The sequence below is a fragment of the Charadrius vociferus genome, unplaced genomic scaffold (assembly GCF_000708025.1).
Source record: "Charadrius vociferus isolate BGI_N301 unplaced genomic scaffold, ASM70802v2 scaffold212, whole genome shotgun sequence".
Taxonomy (NCBI): Eukaryota; Metazoa; Chordata; class Aves; order Charadriiformes; family Charadriidae; genus Charadrius; species Charadrius vociferus.
The window spans coordinates 1,441,501-1,459,534 of NW_009647223.1; the positions used below are offsets into that span (position 1 = coordinate 1,441,501).

The 18,034-nt window shown below is 37.4% G+C and overlaps 1 protein-coding gene across 1 annotated transcript in view; it reads right to left on the minus strand.

The window, feature by feature from the left end:
- Positions 1-1,797: 1,797 nt before the first annotated feature.
- Positions 1,798-18,034, minus strand: part of GABRA6 (gamma-aminobutyric acid (GABA) A receptor, alpha 6) — a 22,407-nt gene continuing 6,170 nt past the window's right edge. The window contains exons 6-8 of the mRNA XM_009879795.1: positions 16,388-16,647; positions 7,844-8,104; positions 1,798-1,912 (exon numbers count right to left, since the gene is read on the minus strand). Of these exons, the coding sequence (XP_009878097.1) occupies positions 1,862-1,912; positions 7,844-8,104; positions 16,388-16,647 (572 nt within the window). The 3' untranslated portion in view covers positions 1,798-1,861. The remainder of the gene's footprint in view (positions 1,913-7,843; positions 8,105-16,387; positions 16,648-18,034) is intronic.

The following is an 18,034-nucleotide window of genomic DNA, read 5'->3' on the forward strand; positions in this document are numbered from 1 at the left end:
TCAGTGAGGCAAGAATGTATAGTTATACTGAAAAATAACCTCTGGGTCCCTGCAGCACAACTTGCTTTTTGCAAAATAAGAGGTATTTACAAATTATAAAATACTTGCCCAGCATTCATATTTTAATTTTTTTTAAAAAGTATATAAAGGCTGAAAATGGGAAACATTGTCACAATTTTAGTTTCACAGCAAAACAAAGAAAGAATTCAGTGCACTTACAAATAGATCCAAGTGTGCCAGCTTGCAGCCAGACAAGAAAAGCAAATTGCAAACATGGTATCTCTGTGCAAACGACAGTTATTATTGACTCGGGTCTACTTAAATTGTCCCCATCTAAGCTCTTCAGAGTTAAAGAACAGGGAGTACAAAAAGTGATCTCACGTGTTCAGTCCAGCTACCACACTAGTAAAAGCTACCCACTCCTCTTGAAATGGGAGAGGGAAAACAGCTGGAGCTAGGTTGTCAGGTAGTTAAAACTGCTGTAGTGCCAATAAAGCAGTCAACAACTTACTGGAGTCAATTAGTCAGCCCCTAAATGTTTTCTCACAGTGACTAAGATGTTTGTTTAGACAAAGCAGAAGACCCTGAATTTCCTAAATCAATGCAGCATTTCATGTTTCTATTAAAATTAATTTAATCTTAATGTACTAAAATGAATTTCAAGATAGGAGCCCTTTATTTTTATTTGACTGCATGTAAAAATTCTTTGTGTGCTTTTGACACCCACCAGTGTTCATTACACCTGCGACAAAGTTGGCATGCATTTGATTTGATTAGGCATCTCTTTCCCAATTACATTCTTAAGAAGGACTATGGAGATGAAGGGTACATGACTATGAAATATGAGAAAAATCTCATGACTGTGTTGAGAGTGACAAATAAATTAAAATATTATCACCTTTAAACTCTGAATATCCTGACAGTACTTCGCCTCTGGAAAAAAGTTCCAGGGAGTTTGCTGTGGGCAGTTCAGTAGAATCAGCTGATAAAATGCACCTTGTACGCTAATTAGCTACCAAGACTTGCTTCCAGGAAGTTTCCTGGAGCTGGAGGCTTGCATTTAGCTTGAATGGGTAGCTGCATCTTTCTATCTAGTCAGCTGCAGACCTTGAAAATTCCCTGACATCTCAGTCCTGCGTTTCTAGAGCCTGCCCAGAAATTGCTTGTTATTAGTCTGGTTCTACTTCCGTGGTCGATCTCAACTAAAAAAGTTACAGTATCTTAACTAACCAGATAAAGTACATAAACAACAGTTTCTATTACATTTTTTCTTGTATCTTATTCCTTATAAATATTATCTCAGATTAAAGGAGATGAAAATGAAATTAAAGAAAATTGGAATTCATCATTCATCTTTCTATGAAAGGGTTATGAAAACATGATGAGATTGCAGCTCCTTGTCATGGGATTTAACATTATTTTGGGTCAATTTCAAGTGCTGCAAATCTGTGCAGCTCCTAACCTTTCTGTGAAACCATGCCAAGTTATACCAGTTCAGAATCAGGCTTATTTTAGCAATGCTGATTGTTTGTTTAAAACATAATCCTGTTATTGATGTTTTATATCTTGTAAACAATCGATTGTTTATAACAGAATTAAAACAAATATCCATTCTTTGACAATTGAACAAAATAATTTAAGAACTTTTACAGTAGAATCAATGTAAGAAATATTAAGAAAGTATTGTTAGAACCTTGTGCAGTTTCTATCTTTTGATTTGTCCAGAGTTTGTTTCCAGGTGATGTCCAATGTAAATATTCCCGGTCTGAAAACTGAGAGCACCTGTGGATAGACAAATCCTTTGAAGTCCCTTCAACCCTACATGACCTTCCGTGATTTCTTTCAAACCTTGAGCTGTTCTTCAGTTGGACTGATGGTCATTTCGAAGATGCATTGCAGTAGGTTCAAAAAACTGGAAGAAAAGTTTAAAGAGAAGTTTAAGCTACGGGTTGTTAACAACGAAGTTAACCAACAAACCCACCTGATTTCTAACTGTCTCAGTAGACTTAAAATAGAACTGCATTACAAGGGAGAATCCTCTTAGAATTTGATGTTTATTACCTGGATCATCAAAGCTCAGTTGTAAGTATGTATTTTCCCCCAAACTTTATTTTTCCAGTGTTTAAACTGAAACATGATGTAACAATATACATTGCAAGCTTTATGAATATTAACACACTGAAGCTAAATACTTTTCCAGTTCTTGTTTCTTTCTCTGTTCTTGTTTCTTCCCACTTTACCCACACATCGTTAGCATCTCTTCTCCTTCAGCCTGTTAGTTACTCTTTTTTGGCCTTTTTACTATGTTCTCTGCATCCAAATAATATCCAGGACTCAGCACATTTAGCACATTCAGTGACTTTGTACCTTCCTCTGCTCCCAAACATAAAAGCTGGCCTCAGCTTGGTTTTCTGCAGTTTATCATCAAAATTTTAACATCATATCCTTCTTTAGTTTGATTCACTCCATCATTCCATGCTTTCTTACTTAAAAAACTGTAATATAACATTACATACAAGAATTAAGACGGATTACTTTAGAAAGAAGATGTGTAAGAAAATGCGAGAACAGTATATGCATTGTGAATGATATGGGAAAGGTAGACTAAGTACTTGAATTCTTCTCATTAAAAGGGCACTATTTGCATTCTAAATCAAGCAAATCTTAAATTAAACTAAGCATGCAATTCACCTACCAAGGTCACTGTCATAAATTATTATTCAGCTCAAGGACTCAGCAAGATTTAAGACCAAAAACAAAGCCAAAAAATGCTGTATGACTTTCTCATTTGTCAGATAAGTTTGTTCACCTTTCAAAGAATTTCTCAATGTGGCTTATCTAGACAAATGTGTACCTTTTGCTACTGTTTAGAGTTTTTTGTGGATGGCAGATATTACTGCACTCTACAGGAGGACATGCACCATTGAAACATGCCCGCTCCCTTCTGCATGTACATATCATGGGGATGTCACATTTTCAAACCTTCCATCTAAATTAATTACAAACTGACCTTACATAGTGAGGAAGTAAGTCCTCTTTAGAGTAATTTTAATGCTTTTTTTCTCATATCATAAATGGCACAGTGATATTGCTATAGTTAACCATCTGTCAGCATTACAGTTATAAAACCTTTTGAGAGAAAGGTGGGCTTATCATACAAGTATCAGCATTTTCTGCAGTCTAAAAACTGGCATCTGTTATTTCAGCTGGGGATTCTTTCATATACATATTTTCAAGTGCCTCCTTTTTTCTACTTTTATGTTGTCCTTTGGTTATATTAGGTTCTGACAACACTCCGTCTAGCAAAATGCAGGCAGAGAACTATATTAGCTTCATTTCTATGTTGTTACCAATATAACTGTTATCCTGCAATGCTATTGCTACTCCACAATGCAAACCAGTTTACACTGAAATATCTTTTATGTATCAAGTTCCATGGTGGATGACTGCTACTGAATAAGAATGTTTTCCCACTTGTTCCAATAGAGAATAGAACTATTTATTTAAATATTAAGGCCAGATGATAACTTTATCCCCATCCACATATAAAAAGCATTCAGTTGAAGCACTTAGTTTCAACTTGGAATTTTTTTTTTCATTTTTTCATTCAGAGAATGCTGCTATTTTGGTTAAAAATACAGCAAAAGATTAATTTTACAAAGAAAGTTTGCTACTAAACTTCCCGGTTTCCTGAGCTGAACTTGATTCAATATATACGGAAGTACAAATACAGAGTTCAGTCTAAGATACTCTTGCTATCTGCCCAATCCTGGCTGCTCTAAAAAAGCATATTCAAATGTTTAAAGGCATGTATTTTATTAGAAACACCTTCCTCATTATACAAACTTCCAAAAGTTCTGTGTAATTAACATACTTTTAATTTACATGTATAGTAAGAGAAAGGGTGATTGACCTGAAGTCTTCCAAAAAGAAAATTATTAAATGGAGGGGGAAGAAAAAGGTACTCCAAAGAGCACTTTGAAAAGTACTCTAGCCCCAAGGTTCTTCTAAATATTATCAGATACAGTATGCAAGGATGACTTCTTCATTTCTGTAACATATGGCCTATTGCTTAAGCCATAAGAAAACTGCATAGTCGTGCACAGAAATACGAGCAAACACCTTAGGAATGCTGTTAGAATGATGTTCTGCACTCCAGACTACGCTAATCAAAATCCTAGAAAGGTGCACTACAAGAACTTACGCGTAGGAAATACGCTTATTTCAATGGCCTGATGTCCTGGTTCCGGCAGGGATGGGGTTAATTTCCCCAAGAAAGAGCATGAACTCGGTAGAGCATGAGACTCTTAATCTCAGGGTTGTGGGTTCGTGCCCCACATTGGGTGCCTAAAGACTACACTGAGAGCCATGGGTGGTGGGACCTTCAAACATTGGGATGTACATTTAGCAAAAGCCGCCTGGTTAGTTAACACCAGGGGATCTGCCAATTGAGCTGGCCCCGCCCAATCAAAATTTCCATGTACAGTAGAAGGGGATAAAGTTCCTATAGTGCATATGAAGAATATGCTCGGGAAGACAGTCTGGGTTAGCCCTGCTTCAGGCAAAGGCAAACCCATCCGTGGGATTGCTTTTGCACAAGGACCTGGATGCACTTGGTGGGTGATGTGAGAAGATGGGGATGTCCGATGCGTACCTCATGGGGATTTGATTTTGGGTGAGAATAGCCAATGAATAGAATTTTATAATGTTAAATGTTAAATAACTTTACTACTGTATGTTATCATGATTGCTATCAATGGTACTACAGAAGAATCACCCAAATCAATGACAGATGGACTCTGATTAAAGTGCAGTAACGATGTAATAAGAATTGACTTCATCAGCTGGCACCCAGCAACTTCCTCGAGATCGACATCTTCAACCTGCGGACCATGGGCATGGACTGCATCAGGTACACCAGCCTCAGCAGCTGGCACCCAGCAACTTCCTCGAGATTCACATCTTCAACCTGTGGCCCGTGGGCATGAACTGCATCAGGTACACCAGCCACGAGCTTCAAATACAGTACGTACCAGTCCAGCACTACACACCATCTCATGTGCCCTGAGAGACTGTTCTTGCAGATGGAGCCTACCATCATGGACTAAGTGAGCCCAATGGACATTTTGGAGGGATGGCCCACAGACTATGGGAACTGTAAGATCCGGGCATGACACAGATGGTATGGAATAAGGGGTGGATAATGTCCTGGTTCCAGCAGGGATGGGGTTAATTTCCCCAAGAAGCCGGCAGGGGGCAGGTATTCCATCCCACGTGACCCATGCTCGGGCTGTAAGAGGCGCTAGCAGGGGAGAAGAGAGTAGTCGTCACTTGGGGGTGGGCTGTGGCGGCGCGGGGGCGGTTGGTGCGCTTTGCGGTGGGATTGTAATCGCGTTTTCATCTTCCCTTTTGCTATTCTGTTGAATTGTATTATTTTAACCCACGAGTTTTGCCCTGTCGATTTCTTTTTCCACGGCTGTGGGAGTTGCGTGAGCGACTGTGTGGTTCTTTGTTGCTGGTTGAGGCCAAACCACGACACCTGATTAGATTTTTTTCTTCCATTTTGTTTTTTAAACAAAAGCCAAATGAACTCAAAGAAGTAACTCAAAAAAGAAAAGTTAATATGGTTGAAATACCGCACAAAATGCATTTTCTAAATGAAATTAAATTTCTTAATTGAGTAATACTGTACCAATATTTAATCTTTTGGGCTTAAGCCTGTGATTGAGTTGAACTGGTCTTGAAGCATGCTATGCTTTGCTCACAACTTTTGTATCTCTTCTGCTTCAATGGGAAGGCTTACATATTTTTAAAGCAAAACCAATACTGGTTTTCCTTGAAAGTAATGACTGGTGAAGTGATACAACATACTGAATTAGAAACCTAGCAATGTATATCACAATCATGATTAGTTACAACTGAGTACACAAACAAGAAAATGTAATTTATGAAGAGCTTGATCAACATTTTACATAATTATTTACATCCTTCATCATTGAAACACCCCAGCTGTCAATACTGTTGTTTTCTAAATCTTGCTGCTGGGTTCCTGTCGTTCTATGAGACTACTAGAGAACGTAATTTCTGAGTTTGTGAGCAGGTTTGTGAGCTCGCAAAGGTGGCCTTTAAAAAATATTTAGTCAGCACTATGTCCTAGACTCTAAAAGTATTTTAAAAGCTTAGTTGTAACATAGCTATTAATATACAAGGTTCAGTGTAAATATTTCATCGCTACGAAGGGAAATGGCAACTACATTCCAAGTATTTCTAGATCCAAAATGTGAATGGCTGAATGATATCACTGGAATTATGGCATGCTACACAAGCTGAGGAACTGGCCTCTAAACAGAAGCTGTAATGATTACACATGAGCTTTTTTGATACTTCCCGTCTCTGATTGAGATAAGTAATTTGCACACATAGTCAATATTTTAATAGCAGGATCAGTAACTCTGGCACAAATGCTAAATTTAGCACTGGGCAGATTTTGAGTGGCCAGGAGTTAGCAGCTGTGACCTCTTGAGAGAGACATCTGCAGAAACATTTGTAAGAGATAGTGCCTCCTATCTTCCTGGCCTACTGATTTCATGTAAACTGCTTGTCAGCATGCTTCATCTTTGAGAGACAGCATTTTCCAGATCATACTAGTAGCAAAAATCAGCAAAATTAGAGGCTGGTAGCCTCTGCTTCAAGCAGAGGCAAGATGCCAGCAATCAGCTGATCAGCTGTCTTGTTACTTTGAACTGCAGCATCTCTTGGCTGTCCATGAGGTTTCCCTTGGCTTGCTCTACCACTCATCTAGCAAATAAAGGTACAATCTGCTCACCAGTCATACCAGATTGCCAGCCTCTGTTTTTATTGATGTAGGGACTTTGTGCCTTCAGTACCATCTAAATACCGTCATTATCTCTCTAGCTGTCCTAAATAAAGCTAAATGTACCAATCATATTGACTGCAATGTACAGTGAGATTTGAAAACTCTATGGCAACGAGGCAAATGAATATATTTTTTACCAAGGAAACGGACACCATTAGCTGTATTTAGGCAAAGGGGAAAAATTAGAGAATTAAAGCATTAAAGACTTATAATTTTCAAGCAGTCATTAAACTCTAAGCTAATCACTGACTGATTATTCTAGACGTGCTCAATTTGCAGGGCACACATCTCTTCTGGACCTCATGGATATCTAAAGACATGATCACTCTCTGACTGATTAAAACAAACTCAAGCAAAGAATTTAGCAGCTTTATCGGCATAAAACAGTTCAGCTATATGATGAAACAGGAAAAATCAATGTTAAAATGTATAAAACCAGAGACTCTTGATTCAAAAACGGTATACTGCAGTCGTCAGCTCTTCACATTATGGACAAATGGTTTAGAATGAATAACAAACTTTTTTGGGGAGACTGTTATCTTATTACCTCACTGAGCAAACCTTAGGAGATATTAAAGTTCTTATCTCCTTCACTGCATTGCTTCAACAGATAATTCTACCATTCCCTACTGCAGATAGGAAGATTAAGAAAGGGAAGATTTAAGATTAGTTTGTTTGCCAAGAATGGCGTCATACGTTGTCTTACACAATGTGTTCTGCTCAGTGCAACATGGCATAGAGATAAGTGTTCACATTTCTCATCTTCAAATAGCCTTTCTGCGTTGTACTGAGTGCCACTTCTCCTGAGAGCCACAGCTGATTTTTTTAAGAAAGCCAGTATCAGTCATTTTCTTCAGAAAGGACTGATTAACTGGAGTTGCAAGAGTAAATGAACAATTAAAATAATAATGGTCAGGTAAACATACTACATATTATAAGCAAGTATTCAGAAATGCTACTACTCACTTCCATAGTGTCCTTTGAAAGATAAACAACCCAGTATACCAGGTTGAATCCTGCAAATGCCACTGGAAAGAGGATCCTAGAATACTGATCTATTTTACTTGTGCCTCCAATAGATGGTGGTGGTGGTGCTGCTGGTGGAGGAACAGACCCTGGTTGACACTGGGATGCACTATTTGATATTATGCTGGTTTCAGGAGACTGATCTGCCTGAGACGTTACAGAGTTTACTCGCTTCTTCAGGTTACAATTGGAGTCAGAATGCTGTGGAAGAAAAGAGAGGAGAGGGGAAAAAAAAGGGTCATTTTTGGATATAGAGTCTTAGGTTTTGTGATCATTAGGCTTCTCTCCACCTTTCTACTCAACTTTCTGATTTTATTGCTGCTTCTCTGCTATAGAGCAACCTAAGGAAATCACAAAAATAATGCAAATATACAGAGGTACATTTGTGGCCTAAACTTTTGCTGTAAAAACAAAAAAGAATATGTTCTTTCCATATTTTTAACATGGTAATAAATGGAAGCTACAAGAGAGAAAGAAAAGACGGAGCTAAAAGGAAAAGAAAAGAAGGTAATGGTGTATCTAAATTGCAATATATTGGTATGACTGAAGTTCACATAGATATGAATGAAGTTTAAATAGAATGGCACGTATGGGCTGGTTCAAGTGCAGTCTTCGCTGTGTGAGCACATTGATGAGTTTTGGTAAGCATTCACTGAATGGAGTCAAGCTGTCACACTGTATTAATCCCCAAACTAGCTGCTGATGAACTAGAAAACTGCTGCGCAAAAGGAAGTGGACTAACTTCACAGGTGCTGAAGATATGAATGCTAAGTTGTCCTGCAGTTTTTTCCAGGATGAAGTTTCATTTTCAGGTATATCTCATGACTCCCCCAGCAGTTTCATGAACTGAACACAAATACTCATCCTAACTGTAATGGGACTATTTTTATTTTAATTTATGGTAATAAGAAACCAAACTATTCCTATATTTTGTGCAATATTCACAGCCAGGTCCAATTATTCTTTAGAAAGTTGTATGAAAACTTCTAAAAATTTAGCCAGGCCTCAGGAACATTTAGAATTTACCTCTTAGTTGCTAGGCTGACATGTATATTCATTATGAACATCTGGTTTATTTGTGGCCAAGTTACTTTCTCAAGAGTAGAAGTAATAGATTTGTTCCTTGCAGAAATGGCTTAGGAGTAGGATCTACCACAGGCTCTAAGCCTGCTATAATGAATGTCAGTTACCCGCTTTCACAGTAGTATCAAATGGGAGGAAATTTTCAAAATTTTTTTTGCTGCTACTGCTACTATCCAGGACCACCATTAATAATGCAGTAATGCATGGCAGCAGCCATAAGATTCATCTGATAGCTGGGAAAATACAGAAGAATGCTAGAGTGTCAAGTTGTTTTTTATTGTTTTGCTATGAAGTGCTCAAGTTTTCTGTTAATAGGGAGCAACAGAAATACCTCAGACTCTAAAAAGCAATGACAACATACAACATTTTAGTTGAACTTGAGTCTAAAGCTTCATCAATAAAGGACTACAAAAATTCCAGATTATTGATGAAAAATATTGTGCAGCAAAATTGCACAACATACACAGGTATTCTTGGGTTTGAAAAAGAGCGGCTTTTTTGGTCAGCAGAACTACATGATTGAATGACTGAAGCTAATGAAGGAAGTCTTAGACAATGTAAATAACTTACAATACAACAGCATAGATATATTGTAAAATGGAATAGTAACATTTGAATGGTTTTAAAGTAGCAAAATTCTGTTAGATATGCAATTTCCAAAGTCATTCCTTGGGAGTCATGACAATCATTCACTGTCAGCATTTTTGGGATTTAACTTGCAGGATTTCTATGGACAGAAACAAATTTTAGTTAATCAGATAAATGAACAGGTTGTTAAAAGGAAAAGAAGTATTTTCTGAAATACTTTGCCTATACTTGTACTTGGGCCACAATTTCTAGAAAAAAGACTAGCCTAACACACCTGGTATCTCATGTATGACTTAAAATTGAGTTATAGCAGGAATTATTCTTTTAGTGGTCAGTATCAGAACAAGTGACATTGCTACAATGTCACTTGCATGATGCCAAGTTCTGCTCATGGATGAATGGACTGGTATCTAACTGAAATTAGGGAGAGATGGATTGCTTACAGCTGATTTTAGTCTAAGTAAAAGGAGGAGAGAACATCATCTTACTTGCCAAAAAGAGGTGCTTTTTCTGTATATATCTCTTTCACCTATTAACTTTTTCTTCCCCCACATCCAATCAACACTACCAGGTTGCCATATCCCTCATTCTTCCACTTTGCCATTTACATATTAAATGATTAGTATCATGTTTTGAATGGATATTAAATGGCATTCATATTCTGGGGCTGTGCCTATCTGGAACGCAGATGTTTGTTTTTGTATTTTCTAGTAACACAGTAAGCACCAGACAGATTTAGATGGAGGATGATCTACAGATGCGTCTCAGAAACAGAAAGAGGGTTATCCATGTCCACTTGCACTAATCATAATAATAATAATCTCACTCTATAAACAGACTGGCTGACAGAGCCTGGGCTACTGCTTTCACTGAAGTTGCTATTCATTTTGCTCGCGTGCCCTGCTTTGAACTGAACTGTAGAAGTCGTAAGGTAGCTTGTTTTCTGCTTTACTGCAAGATTGCTTGACCTTTTGTGGAGAATGAGAGGTTCCTAAAACTGTAAGTGCTAAGGTGAATCTTACCCCTTTTTATCTGCAATATTCTGGTATAAGGTGGGTCAAATTCTGCTCTGGATCACTCAAGCATGAATTGTTATTGTACTGAGCAGTTATTGTACTGAGGTTGACAGAGTTAATAGTAGGCAGAATAGATGTAGCATATGGTCTCTGGATGATGATGTGTACTGAACGTATTTAGAATGTAGAGGTTGTAAATCATTCTGATCACCTGAATAGGCACTTGGAAAAGTGTAATCCTGGTTGTTACTTTATTTATAATATTTATTAAATCTCATTCCTATAGAAGGAGGATTGCTACAGAAGCCGGATTATCTCAATGTGATTTCATCTCAAGTTGGAGACAGGAAGATCTGGAGTCAGTGTGTATCCTCAGAACTTGGGGAGCGCACTAACTTGATTAGGCTCCCATTTTGGGGCCAGTTTAGGTCTATTTCTATCAATGGAGTGATATTCATAATTTCTCATTATCTAAAATAGCCTATTCCAATATTCAGGAAGGACCAGTGCATTTTACTGTCTCAGTAAAGACACAGTTTTTTGTCATGCTCTTCCGCTGCTGAGGAGATAGTTTAGAGTTTATATCAATCATTCAGAAAGTTCCTGAGTAGTTCTTTACACTGTCTTTATCACCCTCACGTGCTCATCCAGCAAGTCAGGGTTGAGTCTATTTTCTTGTATACCACTACCCAGGATACAGAATTCTAAGTCCAAATTTATCTCAGATGTGTAATGACGATGTTTCTCAGTGTGGTAGCTAACTGTAGACCAGACTTGCTGCCCCAGAACCACAACTCATATTTGTCATTGGAATTCATTGCTAAAGCAAGAGGAGGAGGCGGCGAGAGGAAACCCTATAGTTTCTTATTACAGGTGAGTTCTGAACAGCAGCTACAGTAATTTGTCTACTATATTTAGATTTAACTTTTGCTTTCGACAGATTACCTACAATGACATCATGAAACTTCAGCAAGACAGAGAGAAAACAGGCATGAATAGCCTATTTTGCATAGTTCACACAGCCAATTACTCAAATAGTAAGGTCTGTTTTAAAAGTAGCAAGAGCAATAACAAGAAGCCTGAGGCATGGCACACTGTGTCATAATGGAAAAATTAATTTTAAGTTACTGAATCCTGATTCAAAGGAATACTCTTGCACTCATGTGGAATGTTAGTCCCATCAGGCAATTAAACTTATCGCTACGTATGACTACCCAGTGACACAGAACAGATTGCAAGATCACTGTTAAATACAAGATACATCAAACTGGACTAGACGAAGACTGGTAAGGTATAGTCTGGCTTCTGTTAAGCTTTTGCAGCTCAGCTATCTGATACCCTAGAAAGCTCACAAAGCAGTCTTGTCTATAAAGGTGCTGCTCTCTCACAACTCTCATCAATATCACTAGAATTTGCTTATGTTCAGAATACTTCAGGAGGCTTTCGGCAAATTGCTTGACTTCCAGATTTAAGAAAATACAGCATATATAAACTTGCAATAAAAGGAATTCTTTGCTTTTTCTGATTTTTATATGGATGCTAACAGTGATTTATGAATGCACTTTGTTTCTTTTCCTCAAGAGATTTCTGTAATTCTTATTTGTAAAATTCTCTACTGTTCTCTGTTCCTTTGTACTGCAAATACATATTCTCACTATCAGTTTATTTTATGAACTAGCGGTAACGTGAGAATCTTATGTATGCACTCAAATACTGGCTAACTTTAAACAAATTAATATCTGTATGTCCTTGCTTGTCTCTCTTCTACTCACTTATGTCTCTTTTTCCTGCAGACAAAGCAGTAAAAAATAAGTTTGTGAGAATAAACTCTAAAAATTTAGACAAAAAATGTGTTATTCCTCTTTTTCTTTATAATCTATTAGATTAAGGATATGGAACTTTGACATCACAAAACACACAAAAAAACCCAGAAACAACAGCAAAAAAAAAAAAAAAGCTAGGACCAAACCTCAATGTTTGTACAAGGCAGAATACTAAATTAAATATATAACATTCTTTTTCCCTACCCATCTCATTAGTAGATACAGTTTGAGTAATTTCAACCATTCATATTATCCACATAAAATGACATGCTAGTGCCTTAGCTCCCAAACAGGTAGTTAAGCATAGTTTAGCCCCTACATTCAACAGCATGATCTGTGAAAACTGCTTAGCTACTGAACAATCCATATGCAGCACCTTGCAGCAGGGAAGTTCACCATGTTATGTAAGATCTCCTATTGGGCATGCACTAAGGTACCTCAATCTTTACAGTCCTGTGCAGTTTAAGTATCCAGCTCATGCCAGAGATTCATTATAACCTAGAATTTAGACATTTCTTTGCATATCTCATATGTGGGATTTGGTTGAACAAATGTGTATTGCAAACTTCTATAAACAGTGTTCTGCATAATTAAAAGCTGAATAGAGCTTAGAAGCCATCAATAGTCCTAGCTTTAGGCATCTCTTTAGGAATTTTAACTTTCCTTTCCTAGAAGTATTATGAGGAATAACGTGCACATTTGTTTTCTTCATGCTTTACCCTAGTAAAAGGGTTAAATCAATTAGGTTAAATTACTCACTTGGAGCATAAGAAAGCCATGTTTAAATTCTTTCTTAAGCTTCAGGGATTGAAATTTACCTCTCTCAAAATACAGCCTAACCATCAGGTGAAGGTGGCTAGGGGGAATGTCTGTTGCCTTATTACTTCAAAGCTGTTTTACTTGGCATGGAAAAAGAGCCATGAGAGGCAGAAAACAACTTTGAAAAATATACCATGCCCATTGTATTAAAATTGCTGTCATATAAAACAGGTAAGCACTAAGGAGAGCAAAGACTGGAACACCAGTCATTCTCTTTTCAATGTGAAGGTATTGTGTGGAGTCTCTTCCTAACATCTATATGTAGCATATCAGAACAATCATATAATTAGTACAGAGCCTCTGTCAAAATATGTCTATGTTAAACAGGTTTAAATGTTCAAAGAACATTCAGCTCTTAAACTGATCAGTGTCCGTCCAGAACAATCCCTGCCTCTGCATATACTTTGCTAAATTTCTGCAGCATATAGAAAACTACTTCTTTGATTGTTTAAATGAGGCAGAATTATACAAACAGCACTAGAGAAGTTTGTTTGGAGTTTTTTTTCCATAATTTAACTTACTTTGTGTTGTTCTCACTGCCTCCCTGCAAAAAAAGGTACGGGGATTAGACTTCAATGTTCAACAAAAAAATGTCTAAATCCAATTCATCTTGAAATTTTCTATTTTGAGGTATGTATGATATCAGCTACTTCTAAACCTTCCTTACTGCCCTGCATTGGCTTCGTCAATCAGACAAATATTTAACTCAGGCAGAACCAAATAATCAGCATCTACTTGCCTTGTTGGGATGACATAAATGTCAATAATTTGAAGTTGTTTGTCTTTTAATTGTCTACTTGATAATCTGCAATTGTGGAGGAGCAGGAAGGTCTCCCTAATTTGACTGAAACTGCCATGTTCTCAGTCAATACTTTAATGTCTATAACTGTTTCTAGGATGATTTTATAAAGAGTTGTTGATAATCGAAATAGAAGTGCTTTCCTTTCAGTTACACTAGGATACATATCAAACATACTCAGTATATTCTGATGTAATTATAGAAAACTAAATCCTCTATACTGAAGTAACATACGGCTGCTCTGCAGTTGGGCAGCGTTGTTAAAGAGAATGAGAATCCTTTTCTGCCCAAGCCATGTTGTTTTGAAACACAGGGACAAGGCTATTTGTAGGCAGAAGGAAACTCTCCCAGCAGCAATTCACTGTTCTGTGCCATTTTCTGTTAAAACAACAGGTCTTTTAGAACATAACTGTAATCAAGCTACCACCCTGTCACAATCTTTCGTCTTTTACATGTAGTCTCTCCTCCATGGAAAGGAGGGCTTTTGATCCATGTTGTGTACTCCCTGACCATCTCGCATAGTATTACTTCAAATCGCGCACTCCAGACAGTATCACCAATTCCCCTTCCCCTGCAACTTCCAATGTTGGGATATTCCTGGATCAAGGGGGCCATAATGATGAAACAATATGATTGATATAAAAAATAGTTTTGAAATGGATTTAAAAGCTAAATGCCATAATGTTTTTTATGTATATATATAACGTTTGGTTTTGACAGGCTAGAACAAGCTTGGTCACCATATGAATAAAATCAGGTTTCTGTCAGGGTCCAGATGACTACTCAGCTTGTTGCCATCATATTTTGGAGTGGAACACCCATAGTTTTGTATTTCACACAGGGATTGCCTGCATCTGACCGAGAGAGCAAGCCAAATTCTGCTCTCAGTTAACTGAGGTAAATAGAGTGGCTTTCCTGGAACCAGAACAGGCATGCTGGGCTGTCATCAGATAACTGAGCACATAGTCGGACCATTGTCTCTCTTACTGAAACTGGTGTAGTCCAATGAATTGAGCAGAGTTTCTCCTACTTTTGTTAGTACAGGAGAGCAGAATTAGGTCTTCTGCCATTTCTCTTTTCTAAGTGTTCAGGTTTTTTGTCTACAATATAAAAACCCATGAAAAAAGGTTTTGTTCATTTGAATAAAAAAAGATTTTAAATAACATTAACTAGACTGAAAGGGGAAGGAGGTTTTTTGATGATATTTTGAAAGATTTTGGGGTTGGTTTCTTTTTCAGGAAAAATAGTTAATTTGGAATTTAAAAAAAACCTCTTGATGAGTTTAGGCCCTCACTCAAGCAGCAAAAGCTTCTAACTGGCTGTTTTCTAACTACTTTGAATTTTCATTTATATGAAAACTGTCTCCCTGGCCTTCTCTTACACAAAGCAGGAGAACAGGTCTCCTGTCATATAGAAAGCACTAGTTTAGACAGCCTAAGGTTATTCCCACTACAATGTTCTTTAGCCACTCTCCAGACAATTTAAGATAATAGATTATTAAAAACATATAGTCTATGTTGTTACTCTTTAATGTTGCTATCGGTAGTTGGAAGTTGTATAGCCATGAAACTTGACTGACTTCCTTATCCAACTACAGACTCAAAGGTTTTACGGAAGGTCATTCAAATTCCATTAGTCCTCTCAAAATGAGAAATGTGCTGGTTATAAAACTGATTTTGAATACAGGAAGGCTATAGTGGTAAATACATTAGCATATGTTGTGAGACAACATTCATTACTTAGCCAGAGATGTAATATTTACAAGCAATTCTGACATACTTTTTTGATACAAGAAAGCTACCTGTCTTTTACATGTACTAAACTGTATCCTTAATCTTTATGTTTTCTCCTCTAGCTTCCACCAACATAGATTTTTATGAAAGTAACAGATGCCAAGTTTATGTAAAGGCTAATTCCTCTTCTTCCAGATGACCCACTTATGGTATGCATCAGTGTACTACAGTGATCCCATAATCATCTGGCCAATGCACATGTTCACTCCGTTGCAGTGTCCTACAAATTCTGCAGACTTTCTGAGAGAACCACAGCTGCCTAACCACACTGCCTACAGCATTGCTCAAGAGAAGTATTATGGATTACAATCTAATGGCTTTCCTTAAATATCTTACCAAATAAACATCTCTCTAGTAAATCATATCTCAAATTTAGACGGACAGTATGAATGAATGAATGAAGTCTTTTCATTTTCTGAAATAAGAACAATGTCTTTGATAAATAGACACGATCTGGTTACATAATCTGTTTCAGGTTAAGATCCCTTTAATATTGTTTTGCATTCACTACTTCAGCTGCCTCTTCCTATATGATGCTTATTATCAGAAAAGCAAGCAATTACCGAGACAATCTCGTCCTCTGCCGGTACAGTTGCTGCTGATAGTGCTGCTGCCAGTGCTGCTGCCCTGGCTGCCTTCCTCATTGCTCTCTGAGTCTGAAGATTGGTAAAGTAGTTGACAGCTGCAAACTCGATAAGTGCGGAGAAGACAAAGGCAAAGCACACAGCTATGAACCAATCCATGGCGGTAGCATAGGACACCTTGGGCAAAGAATGGCGTGCGCTGATGCTTAAAGTGGTCATTGTTAGAACTGTAGTGATTCCTTGAAAATAGGAGAAAGAAAATGGGGGCATTAGAATTATGCTTCAACCCTGCTACTCTTAAATTCACATGTATTAAAAAAACCAAACAGCTCCTCTTTGGTTTTAGCACTGTACCAGCTAACCAACAAGACTGCTAAGTATTATGTATTATTAAATAATTCATGTATACTGGCTTCAGCATCTAAAAGCTCTGAACAAACTTCCGTAATACATTAAGCAGACTGAAAGTTAGGGTAACAACATACTACATGGTACAGCTTCTTAGAATTGTGATAAACATGGGTATAACAAAATTCAGGCCCAAACCATGAAAGACACTTTACTTGAGGGGTCAGTAAGTGGAATGTTTGGCAGAAATCTAGATCAAAGTACTGTCATTTCCCAACAATGATCCTCTCTTTCTCCTGTTGCACAAAACAGATCATGGCTTACAGAATTCCCACCGAATCAGTAGAATTCTTCATTAAAATCACTGGTAGGCTATGATCCAAATATTTCTAGTAATAAGAGTTTGGTGCTCTGTGCAGTTACCTTTAATCACAGGATACCGTCTTTAAGATTCACTAACAGTATCTTGATTTGAAAGCACCCATAGTTACAAATATAGGACAGAAAAGCTACTTCTCTAGAGCTGCTTATCTATTTTCACACAACAAATCTGGTGATGTAGCTCGTGGGCCCCATAGTGTTCTTTGCATGAACTCATGAATTTATTCTTTCTGTTTTGGAGTGTACAGCATTAATAATGTAGGAAATATACTTACTTCCCACTGCTGCCCAATACAAGCAGAAAGTGCAAGAGCAAACTCATTCATTAACATATAAGCCTCTGCGTCTCATGTTTACTTGTAATTATGCCTGCTAGAATGTGAAAACTGCAGGTATTCAAGACAATAAGGTGAAGAATACCCTTTTCTGCTCTTTTCTGCAGTTGGGACAGGGTAGGTAGGAAACTAAAAGATTTTACAATGTCCTGTTTTGATGATGAATCAATATGCTATGAATGATGCTCAGTGGAAAGGATGCAGTGTCATTGCATACTGCAGCATCAAGACAGGATGACTTGATTCAGTTTTTTTGCAACTCTTTCACATGACGTAGCTTGCCAGCTGTCTGAGGTTAACCATGTCCCAATGTCATTACTTAACATGTTTTAATGAAATGCAAATCGGAGCTGGTATAAAAATACGTAGAATCTCTACTTCTCCCAAATCTGCCAGACTCATTTTATAATATGAATACAAGTATGCTGAGATGTATTTCAATTTCAAAGGTCCAGAATGAACTTTTCAATATGATGTGTGATTAGATTAGAATCTGTCTATGTGCTAGTTAGTAATAAAAATGATATATTCTGTGTCTGAATAAAATCTTTCTGCAGCAGGA